The sequence below is a fragment of the Wolffia australiana genome, chromosome 5 (assembly GCF_029677425.1).
Source record: "Wolffia australiana isolate 7733 chromosome 5, ASM2967742v1".
Lineage (NCBI taxonomy): Eukaryota > Viridiplantae > Streptophyta > Magnoliopsida > Alismatales > Araceae > Wolffia > Wolffia australiana.
This window is the reverse complement of record NC_135839.1, coordinates 4230643-4254613: the sequence shown is the minus strand read 5'-3', so window position 1 is coordinate 4254613 and position 23971 is coordinate 4230643. Positions and strand designations below refer to the sequence as shown.

Sequence of the window (23971 nt, the reverse complement as noted above, 5' to 3'; positions counted from 1 at the left end):
TCACTCAACATAGAACAAAACGAATTTGGCATGCGGGTTAGTCACAAATCCATCTTCACGTCTTACTTGCAAGTGGATTTACATGAATTTATATGAATTTTCTTTTTTTGTGGGTTTTCTTGAAGTGGTGAATGGTGGTTGGAGAAGGATTTCTTCACGTATTGAGGTTTCTTTCATTGGTATATTATCATGGCGCATCATTAACATATTTTGATGGAGAAATCAAGTTTTCATCATTAACCTGGGGTTAACACTTGTGCAATCAACATGGGCATGTAAAATAAGTAAAAAACATAACGAATTTGGCTGGCGGATTATTCATTAATCCATCTTCACTTCTCACTCCTAAGTGGTCTACATTAATTTTATATGAATTTTCTGCTGCAAGTGAAAGTCGGTTGGAGGCGAAGAATAAGTGGAGAATTTCTTCACGTGGTGGGCTTTCTACGACTGGTTTATAATCAAAGTTCGTCGACATATTTTGAAGGAAAAATCAAGTTTTCTTCTGCTATTATTTCTACCAATCTGGCCCAAACACTTGTTCATTCAACATGGGCATGTAAAATAAGGAAAAAACATAAGGAATTTGGCTGGAGGATTATTCATGAATCTATCTTCAAGACTTACTCCTAAGTGGGTTTACATTAATTTTATGTGAATTTCTTCTGTAAGTGAAAGGCGGTTGGAGGCGAAGAATAAGTGGAGCTTTCGACGACTGATTCATAATCAAAGTTCATTAACATATTTTTAAGGAAGAATCAAGTTTTCTTCTGCTATTATTTCTACCAATCTGGGCCAAACACTTGTTCATTCAACCTGGGCACGTAAAATAAGTAAAAAAAACGAATTTTTCAAGCGGATTATTCACAAATTCATCTTCCTCTTCTTACTCGTCTTCTATGGAAACTGTTCTAAGAGGAGATTCTGCTCTCTCGGCGAATATTCTCTCTCTTCCGCTACACGACCGGCGATACTACTCTTGAACGGCGAATATTCTTCTTTCATGGGTTCGTAAGAGGTGGCGGAGAACGCTTCTCCATGATATCATGCACAGTTTCTCTCTCTAGTCTCTCTCTCTATCTCTCACCGCATCTCTCTACTATCCCTACGCCTCGTTCTCTCTCTATCTCTCTCCGCTTCTCCGTGATAACATGCAGACTTTCTCTCTCTAGTCTCTCTCTCTATATCTCTCCGCATCTCTCTGTCGCACGTCTTGCGGTTGCTAAGATGAGGGGCTCTCTCTCTCTCTCTCTATCTAGCTATCTCTCTACAACGAATATTCCTATTCATGTAAACAGTATCTTCGTCGCTCTCTCTCTCTACGCCAGTCTCTCCGCAAATCTTGTTCTTCCACAACGAATATTCCGGTTTCATGCAAACAGTGTCTTTCTCTCTCTCTGTCTCTCTATCTCTATTCATTTATCCAACACCTGCTAACTTGTGTTCTTCACGTTCCGAAGATGGCGGGTCCTGCATATCTCTCTCTAGATCTCTCTAGTTCCGAATATTTCGGCATCTCTCTCTCTACCCATCTCTCCCGCGGTACCTTCTTTGGAACCGCGAATATTCCCTTCTCTCTCGTCCCGTAAGAGGTGGCGGAGAACGCTTCTCCGCAATTCATGCACTCTCTCTCTCTACCTCTCTCACAACAAATCGCAGACGGCTCGTACTCTCCCATCTATCTCTCTCTCTCTAGCTTCTCTCTCTCCCCATTCCTCGTTATAGCCTCGCCAGAGACTCAATATATAGACCCTCCAAGCGGAGAAGGAGAAGAAGAAGAGAGAGATAGAGGGAAGAAGAGAGACAAATGGCTTCAGCGGTGGTGGTTTTCGACTTCGACAAGACGATAATCGACTGCGACAGCGATAACTGGGTTGTAGAAGCGCTCGGCGCCGACGATCTCTTCAATCTTCTTCTTCCCACCATGCCTTGGAATTCTCTCATGGTAATCCTCCCCTTCTAAAGATTTTAATCTTTGAAACTATAGAAACGTAATGCAATCCTTTAAAACGATTTTTTGAAGATTATAGAAACGTAATGTAATCTTTGAAATCGTAGAGCATGATTCATTTTGAAAAGCCCAGAACTTTTTTAAAACTTTTCTGGGTTTTCAAAATGAATCATGTTCTTGCAATTATATTCAGAGAATAGAGATTAGAGAAAAAGATTCAGAGAGAAAGAACGAGATATAGATGTAGAATTAAACATAGAAACGTAATGTAATCTTTTTAAAAAAATTCTGGGTTTTCAATGAGAATCATGTTCGGGCAATTATGATCGGAGAATCGGGATTAGAGACGGAGATCCATAAAGAAAGAACGAGGCACACATGTAGATAGAATGTGTTTATTGATCACAATCTTACTGTGGTTTATTTATAAATCTTTGTATTTTTTATAAATATTTGTGTTTGTTGAGATTGAATGTGTTGTTAGGTTTTTCTGGTTTTGGATTTAACCTTTTCAGAGAGAATCAGACGTGGGTAAGTAATTAATTATGAGAGAGATAGAGATAGAGAGAGAGAATTTGTATTTATAGAGGATGATTATGATGAGATTTAAGATGGAGATTGAGAGAAAGAAAGAGTTTGTGTTTATAATGAGATTAAACATATTGGTTGGATGATGTTATGTTATAGATTTGTAGTTAACTGCGTGATTTTTATATAAGTGGTTGATTAGTTATGAATGTTAAGATTAGTTGTGTAACTTAGTTTAATATTTTTAATAAATTGCTCCTCTGTTCTTGGGCAGGACCACATGATGGCTGAGCTCCATGCCATGGGCAAATCCATTGAAGATATATCTCGAGTTCTCAAGGCAGCCCCTATTCACCCCAGCGTTGTCACCTGCATCAAATCTGCCCACGCCCTAGGGTATTTTTCTTTTTAAATATTGCCTTCTTTAAGATTTTTTAAAAACTATTTCATTTCAAATATTTTATTTTAAATATTTAAATCAAATCTGCCCATGCCCTTGGGGAGTTTTCTTTAAAATATTTTCTTTGAAGCATTGCCTTTCATATGTTTTCTCTCTTTAAATGCTTTCCTAAACTATTTTCTTTCAAGATGCTTCTTTAAAATATTTTTAAAACATAATATTTCAAATATTTTATTTTAAATAAAATCAAATGTGGCCGAACCCTTGGGTATTTTTCTTTTGAATATTTTCTTTGAAATATTCTCTTTCAAATGTTTCTCTCAAAATGTTTGCCTTAAGTATTTTCTTTCAAAATGCTTTCTTTAAAATATTTACCAAAAAATTATTATTTCAAATATTTCCTTCCTAATATTTTCTTTTTGAATATATTCTTTTAAACATTTTCTATAAAATATATTATCCAACATATTTTCTTTAAAATATTTGTTCTAAAAATATATTATTTAAAACATTTTTTTAAAAATAATATTATCTAACATATTTTCTTTAAAATATTTTAAAAAAATATATTACACCATTTAAATATTTTCTTCGAATTACAGTATGTCAAACATTTTGCTTAAAAGGTCTTCCTTAAAGATGTGAATGCTCTCCCTCTCTTCATTGTTCTCGCTCTATCTCCTGATTTATATGTGGCTGATTCTCTCATTATGCTAAACATTTTGTTAGAAGGGTCCTCCTTGAAGATGTGAATGTTCTTTCTCTCTCTCTCTCTTTGTCTCTCTTCCTTGTTCTCTCTCTATCTCCTGATTTCTATGTGGCTGTTTCTCATTATGTTAAACATTTTGTTTAAAGGGTATTCCTTAAATATGTGAATGCTCTCTCTCTCTCTCTCTCTCTCTCTCTCTCTCTCTCTCTCTCTGTCTTCCTTGTTCTCTCTCTATCTCCTGATTTCTATGCGGCCGATTCAATGATTTGAGATGATAGAAGTTAAGGATGTATATATTTGTGTCATGGTGGGGCAGATGCGAGCTGAGGATTGTGAGCGACGCGAACGCGTTGTTTATAGAGACGATTCTGGAGCATCACGGGCTGCTGGGCTTCTTCTCGGAGATCGCCACCAACCCGAGCTACGTCGACGAGGAGGGCAGGCTGAGGATACTGCCTTACCACGACTTCAATAAATCAGACCACGGCTGCCCCCTTTGCCCCCCCAACATGTGCAAGGTTTCATCTCTCTCTCTCTCTCTCTCCTGATCCCTCTCTCTCTCTCTCCCTCTCTCCTGATCTCTCGCTCTCTCTCTCTCTCTCTCTCTCTCTCTCTCTCTCGATCTCTATCTATCCATCTATCTATCTATCTATTTATCTATTTATCTACTTATCTATCTATCTATCTATCTATCAATTTATCTACTTCTCTATCTATCTATCTATCTATCTATCTCTCATGATCTGTCTCCTTATACATTTTCCCCTGTCTCTATACATATTCGTTCTCCTCTCTTTCTCTCATGATCTGTCTCCTTATACATTTTCCCCTGTCTTTATACATATTCGTTCCCCTCTCTTTCTCTCATTATCTGTCTCCTTATACATTTTCCCCTCCATATATACTCGTTCTCCTCTATCTCTCTCTCTCCTCTCTCATCCACTTTCTCCCTCTCTCATCTCCTCTCTCTCTCTCAATCATTTTCTCCCTCTCTCATTCCCTTCTCTCTCTCTCTCTCTCTCTCTCTCTCTCTCTCTCTCTCTCTCTCTCTCTCTCCCTCTCTCCCTCTCTCTCTCTCTCTCTCTCTCTCTCTCTCTCTCTCTCTCTCTCTCTCTCTCTCTCTCTCTCTCTCTCCCTCTCCCTCCCTCTCAATCTTTCTCCCTTTCTCCCTTTCTCCCTTGCTCTCTCTTCCTCTCTCCCCCGCCCTCTCACTCTCTCTCTCTCTCTCTCTCTCTCTCTCTCTCTCTCTCTCTCTCTCTCTCTCTCTCTCTCTCATCTCCTCTCTCTGGATAGCAGTGCAAAGCAAGGAAAACGATAATCTCACTGTCGTCGTGTGGTGTAACGCAGGGAAAGATAATCGAAGGCGCAATACAGAGAGAGGAGAGGAAGATAATCTACTTAGGAGATGGCAAGGGAGATTACTGCCCATCCCTGCGGCTAAGGGAAGTAGACTTCTTCATGCCCAGGAAGGATTTCCCCTGCTGGGAGCTCATCTGCGAAGACCCCTCAGCCTTGAAGTCCCAAGTCCTTGAATGGAGATATGGTGAAGAACAAGGAGAGCTTCTCCTTGAAGTGATCACCATAATTGTCCAGCAACCTGCCTCTGGGGAGTGCAAACTTGAGTCTATTCCCCCTGCCGTGCCCACCTATAAAAGCCTTGGCCGGGCTCTGGCCCTCCGTCCCTGAGCGTTTCTTATGTTGGGCACACAACCCAAACAGATTGGAGGCCTCACAGCGTAACTCCAAAGAAGGTGTATGTTATGGGAAGAAGTTACATGTATGTTTTTTTTTTCTGCCAAGGTTAATGAAATTTGGACAGTTGCCCCTTATTCTCTCCTATGTGTTGTATCTTGGTATCAGTCAGCAGGAAATTCATCTTGATAAGTGAGATGAAGTCTACCTAGAGGCATTGGTCTTCACCATTTTTAAGCAATATATCTGCTTTACATGCTTACTGAAATCATGGTTTATTCTTATTTAACTCTGAGGAAGGTGTATGTTATGGGAGGACGTTACATGTATGTTTTTTTTTCTGCCTAGGTTAATGAAATTTGGACAGTTGCCCCTTATTCTCTCCTATGTGTTGTATCTTGGTATCAGTTAGCAGGAAATTCATCTTGATAAGTGAGATGAAGTCTACCTAGAGGCATTGGTCTTCACCATTTTTAAGCAATATATCTGCTTTACATGCTTACTGAAATCATGGTTTATTCTTATTTAACTCTGAGGAAGGTGTATGTTATGGGAGGACATTACATGTATGTTTTTTTTTCTGCCTAGGTTAATGAAATTTGGACAGTTGCCCCTTATTCTCTCCTATGTGTTGTATCTTGGTATCAGTTAGCAGGAAATTCATCTTGATAAGTGAGATGAAGTCTACCTAGAGGCATTGGTCTTCACCATTTTTAAGCAATATATCTGCTTTATATGCTTACTGAAATCATGGTTTATTCTTATTTAACTCTGAGGAAGGTGTATGTTATGGGAGGACGTTACATGTATGTTTTTTTTTCTGCCTAGGTTAATGAAATTTGGACAGTTGCCCCTTATTCTCTCCTATGTGTTGTATCTTGGTATCAGTCAGCAGGAAATTCATCTTGATAAGTGAGATGAAGTCTACCTAGAGGCATTGGTCTTCACCATTTTTAAGCAATATATCTGCTTTACATGCTTACTGAAATCATGGTTTATTCTTATTTAACTCTGAGGAAGGTGTATGTTATGGGAGGACGTTACATGTATGTTTTTTTTTTCTGCCAGGTTTATTGAATTTTGGACAGTTGCCTTATTCTCTCCTATGTGTTGTATCTTGGTATCAGTCAGCAGGAAATTCATCTTGATAAGTGAGATGAAGTCTACCTAGAGGCATTGGTCTTCACCATTTTTAAGCAATATATCTGCTTTACATGCTTACTGAAATCATGGTTTATTCTTATTTAACTCTGAGGAAGGTGTATGTTATGGGAGGACGTTACATGTATGTTTTTTTTTTCTGCCTAGGTTAATGAAATTTGGACAGTTGCCCCTTATTCTCTCCTATGTGTTGTATCTTGGTATCAGTTAGCAGGAAATTCATCTTGATAAGTGAGATGAAGTCTACCTAGAGGCATTGGTCTTCACCATTTTTAAGCAATATATCTGCTTTATATGCTTACTGAAATCATGGTTTATTCTTATTTAACTCTGAGGAAGGTGTATGTTATGGGAGGACGTTACATGTATGTTTTTTTTTTCTGCCTGGGTTAATGAAATTTGGACAGTTGCCTTATTCTCTCCTATGTGTTGTATCTTGGTATCAGTTAGCAGGAAATTCATCTTGATAAGTGAGATGAAGTCTACCTAGAGGCATTGGTCTTCACCATTTTTAAGCAATATATCTGCTTTATATGCTTACTGAAATCATGGTTTATTCTTATTTAACTCTGAGGAAGGTGTATGTTATGGGAGGACGTTACATGTATGTTTTTTTTTCTGCCTAGGTTAATGAAATTTGGACAGTTGCCCCTTATTCTCTCCTATGTGTTGTATCTTGGTATCAGTTAGCAGGAAATTCATCTTGATAAGTGAGATGAAGTCTACCTAGAGGCATTGGTCTTCACCATTTTTAAGCAATATATCTGCTTTATATGCTTACTGAAATCATGGTTTATTCTTATTTAACTCTGAGGAAGGTGTATGTTATGGGAGGACGTTACATGTATGTTTTTTTTTTCTGCCAAGGTTAATGAAATTTGGACAGTTGCCCCTTATTCTCTCCTATGTGTTGTATCTTGGTATCAGTCAGCAGGAAATTCATCTTGATAAGTGAGATGAAGTCTACCTAGAGGCATTGGTCTTCACCATTTTTAAGCAATATATCTGCTTTATATGCTTACTGAAATCATGGTTTATTCTTATTTAACTCTGAGGAAGGTGTATGTTATGGGAGGAAGTTACATGTATGTTTATTTTTTCTGCCTAGGTTAATAAAATTTGGACAGTTGCCCCTTATTCTCTCCTATGTGTTGTATCTTGGTATCAGTCAGCAGGAAATTCGTCTTGATAAGTGAGATGAAGTCTACCTAGAGGCATTGGGCTTCGCCATTTTTAAGATATATATCTGCTTTTTATGCTTACTGAAATTATGGTTTATTCTTATTTAACTCTGATGAAGGTGTATGTTATTGGAAGAAGTTACATGTGTGTTTTTTTTTTCCCCTAGGTTAATGAAGTTTCAACAGTTGCCCCTTATCCTTTCCTATATGTTGTTTCTTGGTATTAGTCAGCAGGAAATTCATCTTGATAAGTCAGATGAAGTCTACATATAGCCATTGGTATTCACCATTTATAAGTAATATATCTGCTTTTTATGCTAAATGAAATTATGGTTTATTCTATTTAACTCTGATGAAGGTGTACGTTATTGGAAGAAGTTAGATGTATGTTTTTTTTTCCGCCTAGGTTAATGAAATTTCGACAGTTGCCCCTTATTTTCTCCTATATGTTGTACCTTGGTATCAGTCAGCAGGAAATTCATCTTCATAAGTGAGATGAAGTCTACCTAGAGGCGTGGTATTCACCATTTATAAGTATTATACCTGCTTTTTATGCTAAATGAAATTAAGGTTTATTCTATTTAACTGTGATGAAGGTGTATGTTATTGGAAGAAGTTACATGTATGTTTTTTTTCCCACCTAGGTTAATGAAATTTTGACAGTCGCCCCTTATTCTCTCCTACATGTTGTACCTTGGTATCAGTCAGCAGGAAATTAATCTTGATAAGTCAGATGAAGTCTACCTAGGGCCATTGGAATTCACCATTTATAAGTAATTATGGTTTATTCTTATTTAACTCTGATGAAGGCGTATGTCATTGGAAGAAGTTACATGTATGTTTCTCTCCTATATGTTGTATCGTGGTATCAGTCGGCAGGAAATTCATCTTGATAAGTGAGATGAAGTCTACCTAGAGGCATTGGTATTCACCATTTATAAGTAATATATCTGCTTTTTATGCTAAATGAAATTATGGTTTATTCTTATTTAACTTTGACGAAGGTGTATGTTATTGGAAGAAGTTACATGTGTGTTTTTTTCCCGCCTAGGTTAATGAAATTTGGACAGTTGCCCCTTATTCTCTCCTATATGCTGTATCTTGGTATCAGTCGGCAGGAAATTCATCGCGATAAGTGAGATGAAGTATACCTAGAGGCATTGGTATTCACCATTTATAAGTAATATATCTGTTTTTTATGCTAAATGAAATTATTGTTTATTCTTAAGGTGAACAATAACCCTAAATGAAGAATGACCACCAAGAACCATTATAGGTTTTTTCCGAATAAGAGATTTGTCATAGAGAAGTGCACCACTAAGGGAACTCTAGAAGATTAGAGGGATGTGATACCAAGGCAATAGATTTATTAGTCAAGATTGGATAGATAATAAATTCCAAATATAGGGCTATAAACGGTGGAAGAATAATTAGAAGTAAAGATAGAAACATAATAAAATAGAGATTTAGAGAGAAAAGGATTTATAGAGTCATTGGTCCATTCCATAAGAGTTATTAAGAAATAATAAGAAAATGGAATTCAATATAAATATTTTTAAAATTATTTAACACGAATTAAAAATATAGATTAGAATTTATATCATTAAGATATCAAGAATATGTCACATAAAATGACACGTCTAGAATTGAGAAACAGTGCATAAGGCGTTTAAAAAAAACCAGAAAACTAAAAGACGGCGAGTAACCTAATTAAAATCAATATTAATTTATAAACATGAGAGGATGCTAACATTGTTAAAAGTATTCGTGATCTTGATAATTTTGGGACAATAGCTTATAATACGTAGAATTACAAGTGTCACTACGACATTCCAAGTCTCCATTATTGACGAAAGTAAATATTTTTTTTTTAATCCTAGTCCATTCCAAGTCTACTGAAATTTCAAGTTGAGTTTTCTCCAAACCATGAGATTCAGCTCCTTAGAGTAGTGTTCTCCTGTCCCGATACCGGTACCGGATGCCAGTATCGGGATGGATGCTGTATCGGATACCGGAAAGGCATTTTCCAGTATCCATTTTTTTCGATATCCGGATACCGGATATCGGTATCGGATATCGGTTGCTACAGTGTCGATATCTGATACCGATATCCGTCTCAATGTCGGCATCCATCTCCGTCTCAATGGGGCAGATGACGATATCTGATATCGGATGCGGATATTGAAAACCGATATCCACATCGAATTATAATAAAAATAATATTAATTATTAAATGTCTCACATTTCGCATAGATTAACGTGGGCACGAGATTAACAGAAGAGCTTTCTGATTGGTCACACAGCTCGTTTATTATATACAGTCGAGTATTTATAATTTCTTCCACATGTAATAACAGGATTTGGGTTTTGTCTTAAACTCGGAATCCCTTTATCCCACATTGAAGGAAATAGAACTTATTGTTTCTATTTATTGGACGGTGTCCTCATATATTAAATCATGAATATATATAAGCGTCTAAAAATATAGCAATAATTGGTACAAATATTATTTTAACATTAAATGTATTGTCGGACTCACTTAATATATGCAGAGATACTTTTCTGATATCTTCCATGTGGGATTCTGAGTTTACATTAAACTTCGAATCCTGTTATCCTATATGGAAGAAAAAAAAAGTTTGCATTCTATATATTAACTGATATTGAATATAAATTAAAACCATACATGTATTAAACTAACTCGTCATATATGATGCGAAGGTTAATTTTTTCGGTCAATACACCGATATCCGTCTACCCCTCAGAGACGGAGATCGTCCGATATCCGATATCCGGCACCCTCCCATTTTTTCCCGAATATCAGATATCGGTTGGGCGAACCCTACCTTAAAGGTGACTTTTGGCTTGATATATTTTCAGTCATTCATGTATGAAACTGTTGCTAGCATGAACCTCCATATAGATGAAATGTAAGGTTGTGTGGTAATCTTATGTGAGCTAAAATTATATACATCTATGTTGCTCTATAGTTGAACATTCATCAATTTAAATAGTATTAATATTAGCGAATTTATAATCTACATTAGTTGAATCAGCCACTCAAGTTCTTTTCATTCGTTGTTCAGTCAGAGCATAATATATTACCATCAAATTTAAGTTTGGCATTTTATATACAACATCTTAAATCAGTTGGTACAGTTCATATATTTAAAATATGAAGAATGACAATGGCATACTTTCTTTATTTGGACACACTAATTTTTAGTTTTGACATAAATGTAGCCAATCATACAGCATTTATGGCATCTAAAATGAATCAATAGTTGGCATTTTCTATTGAAGGCAATTGAAATTTTAGGTGTTAAAAAATATTAAGAACCATGTGCACGACTTAATATTTCAAATTACAACATTGAAGTTTTAAGCGACATTATTAATTGCAATTCTTATTAGTTTGTGATATATTAAGCCATGAATGGATTATACTCTACCTCCTGATATAAAGGATCATCGATCAATATGATGACGCCATGCTACAACGCAGAGAGATAAAGAGGAGCTAGTGGAGAGTAGAGAGCAAGAAAAGATACACAGAAAAACGAGAGAGAGAGAGAGAGAGAGAGAGAAACAGACAGGTAGGGACAGATGCAGAGAGAGAAAAAAAGAGAGGTAGGGAGAGATGCAGAGAGAGAGAGAGAGAGAAACAGACAGGTAGGGACAGATGCAGAGAGAGAGAAAAAGAGATAGGTAGGGAGAGATGCAGAGAGAGAGAGAGAGAGAAACAGACAGGTAGGGACAGATTCAGAGAGAGAGAAAAAGAGATAGGTAGGGAGAGATGCAGAGAGAGAGAGAAACAGAGGGAGTTAGATGGTGACAGGCATAGAAAGAGCGGCAGAGAGAGAAGCTGAAAAAGAGACAGACAGAGAGAGACATAAAAAGAAACAGGGAGAGAGACAGAGGGAGAGATAGAGAGAGAGGCAGTAAAAGCGACAGGTAGAGGCATAGTGAGAGAAACCATGAGGGAGGCATAGAGAGAGAGAGAGAGGAGAGAAAGAGACCATGAGGGAGGCATAGATAGAGAGACAGAATCAGAGGAGCAGAAGAGAGAACAAGATAGAGCGAGACAGAGGGATAGAGACCATGAGAGAGACATAGAGAGATGGAGAGACAGAAGGAGATGGAGAAGAAAAAATGGCAGGTCACACAATTAGCTTGTAATGAGATAGATGGATGCGGGTTGTACATAGACATGGTTGGTCTGTTCTTTTTGTGCGAATTGTTCGTTCTGTTCAGTCTTACGAATAGAACAAAAACAAATTCGAACAGAACATCGCACAGACCCGTGTGCGGTTCTTTTGTTTGTTTGGTGCAAATTTTGTTCTAGTTTTGTGTGAATGTGCAAACAACCATGTATAGTTATACAGGGCTTACTTGAGAAGCGCCCTAAGAATGTCATCGAACACCCCTTCAGCCATAGGAAAGAGATGACCCCGGCCTGGAAGCTCGTGGTAGTCTATCCATGGGAGCTTCTTTACAATGTGGCATTGCAGCGATGTTGGAACGAGTCGGTCCTCGTCGCCTTGCCACAAGTGAACTGCCCCCGTCTTTCCCGGGAAAGGATTCTCGAGCTCCATCGGATCGAATTCCCAATTGCCAAATCCCACCATCATGTCACGGTTGAGAGTTTCTTGTTCACCCTGCTGCTTTGCCTGAAAAAAAGAAACCAGCAACTAAATTTAAATAACTCAAACAGATTTTTTTTAAAAATGGCAACTACATAAAAATAAATCAAGACCTTTTTTCCCATCTCTGCTTTTGCAAAATTCCTGAGTGTGGGGTTTCTAGAAATCAATCAACTTCTTCCCTCCCCTCCTTCAGGGAAGGCTACATATATTTCAGGGGAGGACTATCCTAAAGAGAAAAATATTGAAATTACCCCCCCCAGAAGGGTGAAATGACAGAAATAACCTTCTGGATCTGGGATAGTGATTTCGCACGATGTCTAGACTAGACATTGTCTGCGTGAGAGTTAGAAGGGGGAGGATGACAATTTAATCATCCTCACCATCATCCCCATTGCAGACCATGGCGATTCTTCCTGTCTCTCATCATCTGAATGAGGTTAACACAGTGATGATGGGACAATGAGATGAATCAGAGGGAGAGGGGACAAGGGGCAACGACGAGATAAATTCATCATCCTCATTCTGCCTGCAGATGGGAGACTATGAAGATTACAATTTTGTCATCATCACCCTGACAAAGATGGATGATGATGGCTACCAGTAGTCTGATGTCATATCATTTACCTGGGGATAGCCATTACTAACTATATGAAAAATCGTGAGAAAGCACTTGGGTACTTAAACTTAGATAAGGAGAATGGCCCAGTGAGAAATTGGATACCTGATATGGCTGCTTTGGTGGGGGGCGAGACGCTACAAGAGCCTTATCATCTGATGAGAGAACGTCGGGGATGCCAGCGGCAACACTTGACCCAGGGAACAATTTCTGGCTGTTCCACCAATAAAGAAGCCAGGGGGTATAGTGGGCGACCCTAAGCGCCCATCTGTCTCTTATCAGCTGCATATCATATGCCTCCTTCATCAGCTCCGTAGGTAAACCCCTCCACCAGTAATTCACCACTGGGCATAGCAGCACTGCCCCATTCAGCCTAAAACAAAACACAAAGAGATGAGTGAGAAAGAGATAAGAGAGATAAATTGCTACATATAGACCAATATATGAGAGAGTCTACATAGAGAGATGGACGGATAGACAGATACATAAATAGATATATGAGAGAGTCTACATAGAGAGATGGATAGATAGACAGATAGATAAGAAGAGAGATGCATGTATAGACAGATGGAATAATAGAGAGATGGATGGATTGACAGATACATAAATAGATATATGAGAGAGTCTACATAGAGAGATGGATAGATAGACAGATAGATAAGAAGAGAGATGCATGTATAGACAGATGGAATAATAGAGAGATGGATGGATAGACAGATAGATAAGAAGAGATGGATGTATAGACAGATAGATAAGAAGAGAGATGGGTGTATAGACAGATGAAATAATAGAGAGATGGATGGATAGACAGATAGATAAGAAGAGAGATGGGTGTATAGAGAGATGGATGGATAGACAGATAGATAAGAAGAGAGATGGGTGTATAGAGAGATGGATGGATAGACAGATAGATAAGAAGAGAGACGGTCGTACAGACAGATGGAATAATAGAGAGATGGATGGATATGCAGATAGAACAATAGAGAGATGGATGGATTGACAGATAGATAAATAGAGAGACAACCAGATAGAGAGATGGATGGATGGATAAATTCATGTAAAGATAGAGAGAGAGAGGCAGATAGAAAGAAAAAGAGGGCAACCAACAGGCCTACATATTGAGAGAGAGAGAGAGAGACAACACCAAGAGAAAGTGAGCAGACAGATTTATAGATATAGCGAGAGAGAGAGAGTGTGTGTGTGTGTGTGTGTGCGAGGGAGGGAGGGAAGAGGGAGAGACTATGTGAAAGAGGGAGAGAGAGAGAGAGAGAGAAGGAGAGAGAGAGTGTGTGTGCAAGTAAGGGAAGGAGAGAGTGAATGCAAGGAGGGGGGAGGTGGAATGGGGGAGAGAGTGAGAGAGAATGAGGGAGGAAAGGGGAGAGAGAGAGAGAAAAAGAGAGAGAGAGAGAGAGAGAGAGAGAGAGAGAGAAACAGACAGACAGATAGAAAGAGAGACAGCAATGGAGAGAGAGAGAAACAGACAGACAGATAGGAAGAGCGACAGCAATGTAGAGAGAGAGAGAGAGAGAAACAGACAGACAGATAGAAAGAGAGACAGCAATGGAGAGAGAGAGAGAGAGCAGACCGATGGGGAATGTACTTAAGGCAGCCCCAGACAGCCTGACCGCCCATGGAATGCCCAATAACATAAAATTTATCCCCAAGGTCGAGCCCATCAGCAAGCTCAGCCACATCCAAGGCCGTACTTCTCTCTGTTCTTCTTGGGTTAGGATCACTCTCACCATACCCAGCTCTATCAAAGGACACCAAGTATATCCCCAGCTCCTCCACAAGCCCCTAAACCCAATCAACCATCAAACCATCCATGAATCAAGAACCTTCTTTTTTTTGAAAACAAAATCAAGAACCATTTTAAATCACTAAAACTGTAAATCTTACCATGGATGGCGACGGCATATCATGTTGACATGAATTAGAGCCATGAATGAAGATTATCTTATACTTGGCTTCTTCCTTTGGCACGCCATGTTCTTTGTAGGCTAAGTGTCTGCCATCCTCTAGCTTGATCCGAGGTGATGTAACAGGAGGACCTGCTGGAGTGCCACAGATTTTTGGGGGCGGAGGGAAGATTGCTGAGAATAGGCCAGAAGCAGAGACCAATATAGATGTTCTTCGAGTATCGATCCGCATTCCTGTTAAACAAGAAAATTGTAAGCTAAAGTGAAATTTATGCAACTGCTTTTGATCCTGAAATGGGTTTCCAAGAAAAAGGGAGATTGACGGAGGAATCAAGAAGAAGTTCAATACTGAGCGCAAGAGATTTGAACAGTCTCATTAAGACCGCATTATATGTTCTTGTTTCTATTTTAAAGCAAAAAACAGTAGAAAAACTCATAATGCGCTAAGAATATATGATCAAAACAAGAGCACTGACGTGCCTTAGAGATGGGAGATTGATCCAGGAATAAAGAAGAAGTACAATCTTTAAGTCCAAAAGATTTGAACAGTCCCGCCAAGAAAAATACAGGGAAATGAGACGATCGATTGAACTTTAAGGCGAAAAACGGTCAAAAACTTATAATCCGGGCAACCCAGATCAGGATGAGCAACAAATACATGATCAAAAAAAAGAAAACTGACCGGCTACAGAGATGGGAGATTGATTTAGGAATCAAGAAGAAAAAAACCGTCAAGTCCAAGAGATTTGAACAGTCTCATCAAGAAGAGTCCAGGCAAATGAGATTATCAGTTGAATTTCAAGGAAAGAAACGGCAGAAAAACTCAAAATCCGGGCAGCCCAGGTTAGGATGAGCTACAAATACAGGATCGAAAAAAGAACGGTAACCTGCCCCAGGGATGGGAGATTGATTCAGGAATCAAGAAGAAGCACAATCCTAAAGTCCAAGAGATTTGAACAGTCTCATCAAGCAGAGTCGAGGCAAATGAGACGATCGATTGAATTTTATGGCGAAAAATGGTCTAAAAACTCATAATCCGGGCAAACCAGATCAGGTTGAGCTCCGAATTCATGATCAAACAAGGATCAGCAGAAGGAAAGAGAGCTAGAAAGAACGCTCACCCGCCCCAGCGACGTAGGAACAACGGTTAATCCCAGGGAAAGAAGCGGCAGTTCTTGCCGGGGTAGCCCTAAAGACGGGGTGGCTCTGCAGCAAGGAAATCGTGCGGCATTTGATTACTTGCAGGATTGAGCAGGTGAAGAGTTGTTGGAGAAGAACGCCAAGATTGAGTTTTGAAATGGGGAAAGACGTACAAGTTTTGAATTCCGAGGATCCAACGTCTTCCATGGCGGGCTTCTCGTTCGAATTAGAATCGATTGGTTGGAATCCCGACGAAGATTAGACAGCCTATGAATGTGCAGTGAAGAGGCCAAAATCTCTCGCGAGATCGCTGGAATCTGAGCACAGCCATGCCCAACCATTCCCCCCCACTGTTCTTGGTAGCCGTGAAGCTTCTCTCTCTCTCTCTCTCTCTCTCTCTCTCTCTCTCTCTCTCTCTCTCTCTCTCTCTCTCTCTATCTCTCTCTCTCTCTCTATCTCTCTCTATCTCTCTCTCTCTCTCTCTCTCTCTCTATCTCTCTCTCTCTCTCTCTCTTTCTCTCTCTCTTTCTCTCTCTCCCTCCCACTCCCTCTCTCTCTGTCTGTCTCTCTCTCTCCCTCTCCCTCTCCCTCTCTCCCTGTCTCTCTCTATCTCTCTATCTCTCTCTCTTTCTCTCTCTATCTCTCTCTGTCTCTCTCTCTATCTATCTATCTCTCTATCTCTCTCTCTCTCTTTCTCTCTCTCTCTCTCTCTTTCTCTCTCTTTCTCTCTCTCTCTCTCTCTCTCTCTCTCTCTCTCTATCTCTCTCTCTCTCTCTCTCTCTCTCTCTCTCTCTCTCTGTCTACCTCTCTCTCCCTCTCTCTCTCTCTTTCTCTCCCTCCCTCTCCCTCTCTCTCTCTCTCTCTCTAGCCGTGTATACAAGCTCTCTTTCTTTCTCTCTCTCTCTAGCTGTATATACAAGCTCTCTCTTTCTGTCTCTCTCTCTAGCCGTGTATACAAGCTCTCTTTCTTTCTCTCTCTCTCTCTCTCTAGCCGTATATACACACTCTCTTTCTTTCTCTCTCTCTCTCTAACCGTGTATGCACACTCTCTTTCTTTCTCTCTCTCTCTCTCTAGCTGTATATACAAGCTCTCTCTCTTTCTGTCTCTCTCTCTAGCCGTGTATACAAGCTCTCTTTCTTTCTCTCTCTCTCTCTCTAACCGTGTATACAAGCTCTCTTTCTTTCTCTCTCTCTCTCTAGCTGTATATACAAGCTCTCTCTCTCTTTCTGTCTCTCTCTCTAGCCGTGTATACAAGCTCTCTTTCTTTCTCTCTCTCTCTAGCCGTATATACACCCTCTCTTTCTTTCTCTCTCTCTCTCTCTAGCCGTATATACACACTTCTAGCTCTCTTATTCTCTCTCAACCTCTCTCTCATTCTCTGTGTCTCTCTCTCCTCTAATCTCAGACTCACTCTCCTCTAATCTCAGTCTCTCTCTCCTCTAATCTCATTCTCTATCTCAGTCTCTCTCTCCTCTAATCTCATTCTCTATCTCTGTCTCTCTCTCCTCTAATCTCATTCTCTATCTCTGTCTCTCTCTCCACTAATCTCATTCTCTCTGTCTCTCTCTCCTCTAATCTCGTTCTCTATCTCTCTCTCCTCTCTCATTCACTATCTCTGTCGCTCTCCTCCCTGTCTCTCTCTCTCATTTCCTCTCTCCTCTCTCATTCTCTATGTCTGTCTTTCTGTCCTATCTCTGTCTCTCTCTATCTCCTCCCTCAGCCATTCTCTCTCTCTTTCTCTCTCGAGGTCGTTCATGCACCACTATCTCAGAACGGGGTTGGCGGATGACGACATCGAAGACGCCAACGATGACGATCACGACCTTCTGAAACGGTCTTCGGCGCTGTTGTCGTCATCCGATAACAACCCGTCATGAAAAATACTAAAAATAAAAAACCGAGTCAACCCAAACCGGAAATCCACTAACGAACCAGTGAATCGGCGGGGCCCACACGCGGTTTCAGACCAAACTTGTTCGGCCGCGTTGACCACGTCGCCTTCGTTGACCCAAAATATTTCTCTCTTGACATAGACTCCGCAGAACTCAACTATATAACATGCCTCCCCCTGTGCCGATCTTCGCTCGTCCCTCCTCCCTCCACCTCGTCTCAGATGGGCAATTACGTCGCGTGCGGTCTCGTCGGCAGGCGCCCGAAGGCAGAGGCCGTCGTCGTCCTCCCCGGCGGAAAGATGATGCGGTTGTCGTCACCGACGACGGCGGCCGAGCTGATGCTGGAGGCGCCCGGCTATTTCGCCGTCTGCGCCGACGAGATCCATGTGGGCCGCCGGCTCCGTCCGATGACGGCAGACGAAGCGCTGCAGATGGGGCAAGTCTACCTCATGCTCCCCATGAAGCGGGTCAACGCCACCGCCACCGTCACCGACATGGACACGCTCTGGAGGGCCGCCGCCGGCGAGGCGCCGATCCAGCCGGCGAAGGACGAGGAAGCGGCGGCGGGGCCGCTGCTTCCGCCAGAGCTTCTCCGGCCCAGGCTCACCGTTTCCCGGTCCAGAAAGCCATCTCTAGAGACCATTGCCGAGGAGACCGTGCTTTCCACCAGATGAGGTCAACTCTATCCGGTCAAACTGCATATATAATGCTACAGCTTAGTTTACCGTGAGATCAAATCCGTCTCTTCCCCCTGCCCAATTACGCTCTATTAGTGGCGCCGGAACGCAACGGTGGCGACACGGGAGCCCTCGACCCCGCCGAACATGATGGTGGGGTAGGTTTTGACGTGGTCAACGTACCAGAACCCGGCGGTCAACCTCTCCACCTCTCGAATCAGCTCGTCCTTGGTGCTGTTGCACGACGTCAGCACCTACGAAAGCGGCGAAATGTTAGTTAGGAACGGCGGTGCAAGGTAAGTTGTCCGAGAAATCTAACCAGAATACCCCCCGGGGAGACTAGCTTCGCCACCGAGTCCCAGTAGATCGACCTGGACACGAGAAAATAGCCGTTGCAGATTTCTTTAATTGGAAAGTTGACCGAAAGTCAAACTTACCTCCGGAGAGGGCCATCGGGGTGCAGCCCTACGGCGTCTAAGGTCCCCTTGTCCATGACCAGGTCAAACTGCCGCTCGAGTTTTGTTTCTAAAATGTCATCGACCTGTAGAAAGAGAATCGTTTCATACAGTTTTAAATAATACACTAAAGTCTAAGGTTAGGCAAAACCAGGTGAATTACCAGAAATTTAATGCCAGGGAAGCCAGCACGAGCGGCGAGGCTCTGCGCGAGTTCGACGGCCCCCTCGCTGTAGTCGGTACCAGTTAAATCTGTGAACCTGAATGTCAACGGTCAATGCTCAAAGGTCAATGGTCAAAATCCGGATTCCCACGATGGAGTTTTTTAAATTACCCCAGTTTGGCAAATTCTTGGAGGAGGAGGCCGTTGCCAGTGCCAATGTCTAGCACTGGCCCAGAGAAATCTTCTTTAATGGCGTCATTGTCGCTCGAGTCTAACAGTAGGTTTTTAGTCCACGTCACTACAGTATCCATCACATCAGCCCCAAACCTGCAACGAGAAGGTGTTAGATTTTGAACAGGAAATTTAAGTCTTAGTTCTCACGGGATATTTAAGTACAATATTTATGGATTTTCAAGAGACCCCATGAAATTCCTAAAAATCTGATATTTATGATAGTCAAGCCAATATTTTTGCGCAGAAATTTCAACAACAGCACACGATAGCAAGTTGGGTAGTTAATAGTTTATAGCCAACTTTTCTCTTCTCATAACTTTTTCTTTGGCCTTACAAAAAACCCATAGGTCTATTTTTTTCATATTTTTTCGTCATTTTCTCATATTTTTGAAAAAAATTCCTTTTTTTAAGAAAAGTTTTGTGCCAAAATAAAAACCGTGTTCTATGACCTGTTTTGTACTTATAAAACTGTATCTACACTCCTACGATACTTTAGGTACCTCTCGATATAGCCAACTTTTCTCTTCTCATAACTTTTTCTTTGGCCTTACAAAAAACCCATAGGTGTATTTTTTTATTTTTTAAAAAAAATGATGCTTTTTATTGGCTACTAGGCTGTGCACATGTCCAAGTTTGAAATCCCATACTTCGGTAATAAAATGCCCTACTTTGTCATTCGTTTCGTCCATCTCTAAGTACAAGAGAATGAAATGAGAAAAGAAATAGATTTCCATAGTAAAGTGAAAAAGGTAATAAAAAAATTCTAATATGATGGAAAATGACCGAATATCCCCTATCAGGTAAAATGACAGAAATAACCTTTTAGCCCACTAAACCACTCATTTCTGCTATATTAGTAAATCCCAACTCAAATTGAAACACGCGTTTCCTCCATGCGTTTAAACAGAAATAAAATGTGTAAAGCAAGAACTAAAGATGTTAAAACGCAAGTGGTAAGAGATTCAACGGGTAAATATAATAAGGCATAAAAGGATAAGATATTTTGCGACAAAAAGCAAAGTCACAGGAATCATTTTCAACAAAAAATTGTTATCCTTAATTGTGTGAAGCTAAGCAAATGGACGTTACAAAATTAAGGGGTCAGAGATTAAACAATCACCAATCGACACCAAGGAGAGTAATTATAGAAAAATTAGTAACAAATACCCCGAATGAAAATAAATCAGAAATAAAAAAGAGAGCATTAACCCAGGTTCAATAAATACCAAGTATCCACCATTCCAAACAACAGGATACACTAGAATCAAAAGAATAGAACTCATGCACGTGAAAGCAATAGAAAATAAAGGCATGATATACATTGAGGAGGAAATTATATAAGACTAAAAGAGTCTTAACTAAAGACGCATAAAGAATGGAGAAAATAACTCGATGCATTTCATAGCTGCAATGAGATGAAATTTATCGCAACTACGAGACAAAAGCCAACAGAGATAGCGGCTGAAATCGTTTCAGAAAGTTTATGTCCACATTGCTGACCAGATTTCTCCCGCATGACCATGATCTTTGAAGTTTGCAAGATCCTCTGCATATGCAGCATCCCAGTAGCTTTGTAGTCCCAGCAATGATGGCTCAACCTCGTTGGCATCAGCATCATCCTTGTCCGAACTGTCCAGTAATAAACAAACTTAACACAAATAAGACTGAAGGAAAAAACTTTGTTTTAAGTTTACTCTGTAATCACATATTAGTTAGTTCATAAGATTCAGCAAGAAATGATAAATAAGCTCAACAAAAGATTCCCAGGCATTTGGCACCGACTTCCCCTCTCAATTTTTTTGTAACAAATGACGTACAAGTAAAACTAAATTAGATTTAGTAGCATAAAAAGGGATGGATTTGTGAGTGAGAAATATAAGTTTCCCATCAATGGGTTAATGGAAAAATTCGTCAAGTGGGCTGCTGCATTTCATCCGTAAAACCTCCACAAAAGATGTCGTTTTTCATGATAAATTCATAATCCTTTATCTATACGTATCAAATAAAAAAATTATCTGGGTGATTGCTCTCGAGCCAAATGTATAAGCAACGTCAATGAAGATGCGGAATGATTCAGCCGAAAAATATGAATGCAATGAAAAACATACAAATACGGCATGAGATTCAAAGCAGTCCAAAAATGGGTGGTAACATTTTTCACATTAATATGTCATATATCAACGCATTTTCTAAATTTACTAGCATTTGAAATTAACTTCTTCTTGATCAACAAAAAGGAACACCAATGGAAGAAATCACAAAAATCTTATTCTCTTATCTTTTTTACCATAAAGCAGTCAGAAGTTAAACGAGTTTTTATTTACCGGGCATGTGAAATTGAATTCTTTTTGAAGCAATAAAAAGAAACACCACTAAAATATCAGGGCAATTCGCATTTCTATTACTTATAATTGTTCATTTGTTACCGAAGATCATCAACATAAAAAGAAAGGCTTCAACCAGTATTCAGAGGAGGCAAGGGCATTGCCACCAGACAGGAGCTCTACCGCTGTCAAGAAGGTGTATTTAGAAAGATGAATTCATGACTCGTTTTCTAAACTGTTACACGAAAAGTTTTTCAACGTCAATTCAGATGCAGAATGATTCAGAAAAAGAAGATATGCAATGAAAATCACACAATTATGTCATGTGATTTGAAGCAATGCCTTTCTGTCTGATCCGTCACTTTTTTTATCATAATTTAGTCAAAAATATATTAATTTTCTTCTTGAACTTTGAAAATGACATGTTTTTCAAGCAACAAAAAGGAACACCATTAGAAAGAATGACGACACTTTTAATTCAAAAACATTTTTACCATAAAACAGTCACACGTCAAACGACTGTTTTTGTTTTAATGACATCTAAAATTGACTTATTTCTGAAGCAACAAAAAGAAACAGCACTCGAAAAAAAATCAGGGCACTTCTACTCTCCTACTTTTCAACCATAAACTATACAGAAATCAACAGTTTTTAACGGCATTTGAAATTGGCTTCTCCTGCAGACCTCGCACACAACAAAAAAACACCACAATAATAAAAAAAAATTCATTCAAATTTTAATTCCTATTTCCAAAGTTGACGCGGCTGGCGATCATCACCATCAAAACAGAGAGAGCTCGACCTGTACTCAGAGGAGGCGCGGGCATTGCCGGCGGAAAGGAGCTCAACCGCGTCAACCTGTCGTTGTTCATCGTCCAGCGTGCTTCCGTACTCGCTCTTGATGGACCAAGAGTCCGCGGCTACGGATCGATCGTCGTCGGAGATCAGATCTGCGGCCAACAGCGAAGCGCGCGGCGGCCCGGCGGCATCGGATTCGTCGAACGAAGGCCCTGCCATAGCCCTAGAACGCGAGCTCGTGGCGGATCGCAGAGCTTCTTCCCAGCGGCGACGACGAGCTCCAAGGTGATGGCAAATCTCCCGCTTTCTTCCCTCGCTCTTCGCTATTTATAGGTCACGACGAGGCCCGTCGACGGTTGGTAAACGGAACGGGACGGCGTCCCATCCCCCACCGTTCATCCTTTCTGCCCCCTATCAATAGAAACTGTTGAAAAATGTCCCATTCTCTCCTATCAATAGAAACTGTTGAAAAAGGTTTGAATAGAAATTAGGGATGGGAAAAAGACTAACTTTCGAGCGAACACGAACGAACACAGGAAAAATCTTATCCAAACGAGTTTGCGAACAGTTTGTGAACAGGTGGCATTCCCGAGGAAAAAAGATTTACAATATAATAATAGTAATATTTCTCTTGTCACGCGGTCAAATTCCGAGCTATGAACAATGCTTGAATTTGGCGCATTTCGGCCTCAATGCTTGGAGCAGAAGTATTTGCAATAGTTTTAAGTACGCATAGAAGGAGTTTAGAGGAGAGGGTGGGGAAGCAGCCCCATCAGTTAATAGGATCGTTGCATCGTAGTCATGGATAGTACATGGGGGATGATGAGGGTTGATTCCGGATTAAAGAGACGAGGCTTCGTGTGCCTTTGTAGTGTTGCCCTCGCGCCTTACGGCCCGCCGCTCCACGTGCACGCCCGCCGGCCCTACCATTATACACGTGGCCTCGGGCCAGGTGCCACGCGCCTGTGGGCATGGCGCTCGGCCATCTACCGCCATCCCAGCCTTGACACTCCGCGCGCCACCAGCACCCGTGCTGCCACCTATCGCGCGCGGTCTGCTCAAACGGCGCCGTGCCCAATGCCTTAAGTTGGGCGCTACGCACCCAACACTACCCCTTGGGGTCACCAAACGCCCGCGTCATCTCGGCGTTCTCTGAGTGCTAATGCCTTAGTCTCCTGGCAGAATGTCTTCCGCCCCGCGCCCGAACACGTGAGGCGCATTGTGCACGCTTACAGCTGCGCAACTTGGCCGCACAACTCCACGCGCAACGTGTCAGCACTGCATCGCAGCCAGCGCGTCCAACACACGAGTGTGGCTCTTGACACCTGCACGCCCAGCACGCACAGGCCTTCCCTGAGCCGCCGGGCTTGAGCGCCGACGGGCACGCACACCATAAGGGCAATGGCCTAAAAGATCAAGGTCGAGAGTCGCCACCCATAGTGCATGTGGTGGCGTTGCACTAAAGGACTCAGTCTCCCAAATTG

At 40.8% G+C, this 23971-nt stretch overlaps 4 protein-coding genes across 4 annotated transcripts; 2 read left to right on the top strand and 2 right to left on the bottom strand.

Annotated features, from left to right (window-relative positions):
* Positions 1–1620: 1620 nt before the first annotated feature.
* LOC144703755 (inorganic pyrophosphatase 2-like) lies at positions 1621–5425 on the top strand. Its single transcript, XM_078576006.1, has 4 exons — positions 1621–1945; positions 2754–2875; positions 3905–4106; positions 4936–5425. The coding sequence occupies exons 1-4, from the start codon at positions 1808–1810 to the stop codon at positions 5272–5274; spliced, it is 801 nt and encodes a 266-aa protein (XP_078432132.1). The 5' UTR covers positions 1621–1807; the 3' UTR covers positions 5275–5425.
* Positions 5426–11898: 6473 nt separating this feature from the next.
* LOC144703511 (uncharacterized) lies at positions 11899–16362 on the bottom strand. Its single transcript, XM_078575684.1, has 6 exons — positions 16117–16362; positions 15925–16009; positions 14784–15037; positions 14470–14681; positions 12990–13257; positions 11899–12292 (listed from the first exon to the last, which is right to left on the bottom strand). Exons 1-6 carry the CDS (start codon positions 16282–16284, stop codon positions 12011–12013), a joined length of 1269 nt encoding a protein of 422 aa, XP_078431810.1. The 5' UTR covers positions 16285–16362; the 3' UTR covers positions 11899–12010.
* Positions 16363–18015: 1653 nt separating this feature from the next.
* LOC144703165 (uncharacterized) lies at positions 18016–18590 on the top strand. The gene has a single exon (XM_078575272.1). The coding sequence runs from the start codon at positions 18058–18060 to the stop codon at positions 18508–18510; it is 453 nt and encodes a 150-aa protein (XP_078431398.1). The 5' UTR covers positions 18016–18057; the 3' UTR covers positions 18511–18590.
* AR401 (S-adenosyl-L-methionine-dependent methyltransferases superfamily protein) lies at positions 18497–22807 on the bottom strand. The gene is made up of 7 exons (XM_078575271.1): positions 22492–22807; positions 20866–20994; positions 19303–19458; positions 19132–19228; positions 18951–19054; positions 18833–18884; positions 18497–18767 (listed from the first exon to the last, which is right to left on the bottom strand). The coding sequence occupies exons 1-7, from the start codon at positions 22704–22706 to the stop codon at positions 18606–18608; spliced, it is 915 nt and encodes a 304-aa protein (XP_078431397.1). The 5' UTR covers positions 22707–22807; the 3' UTR covers positions 18497–18605.
* Between the last annotated feature and the right edge of the window lie 1164 nt (positions 22808–23971).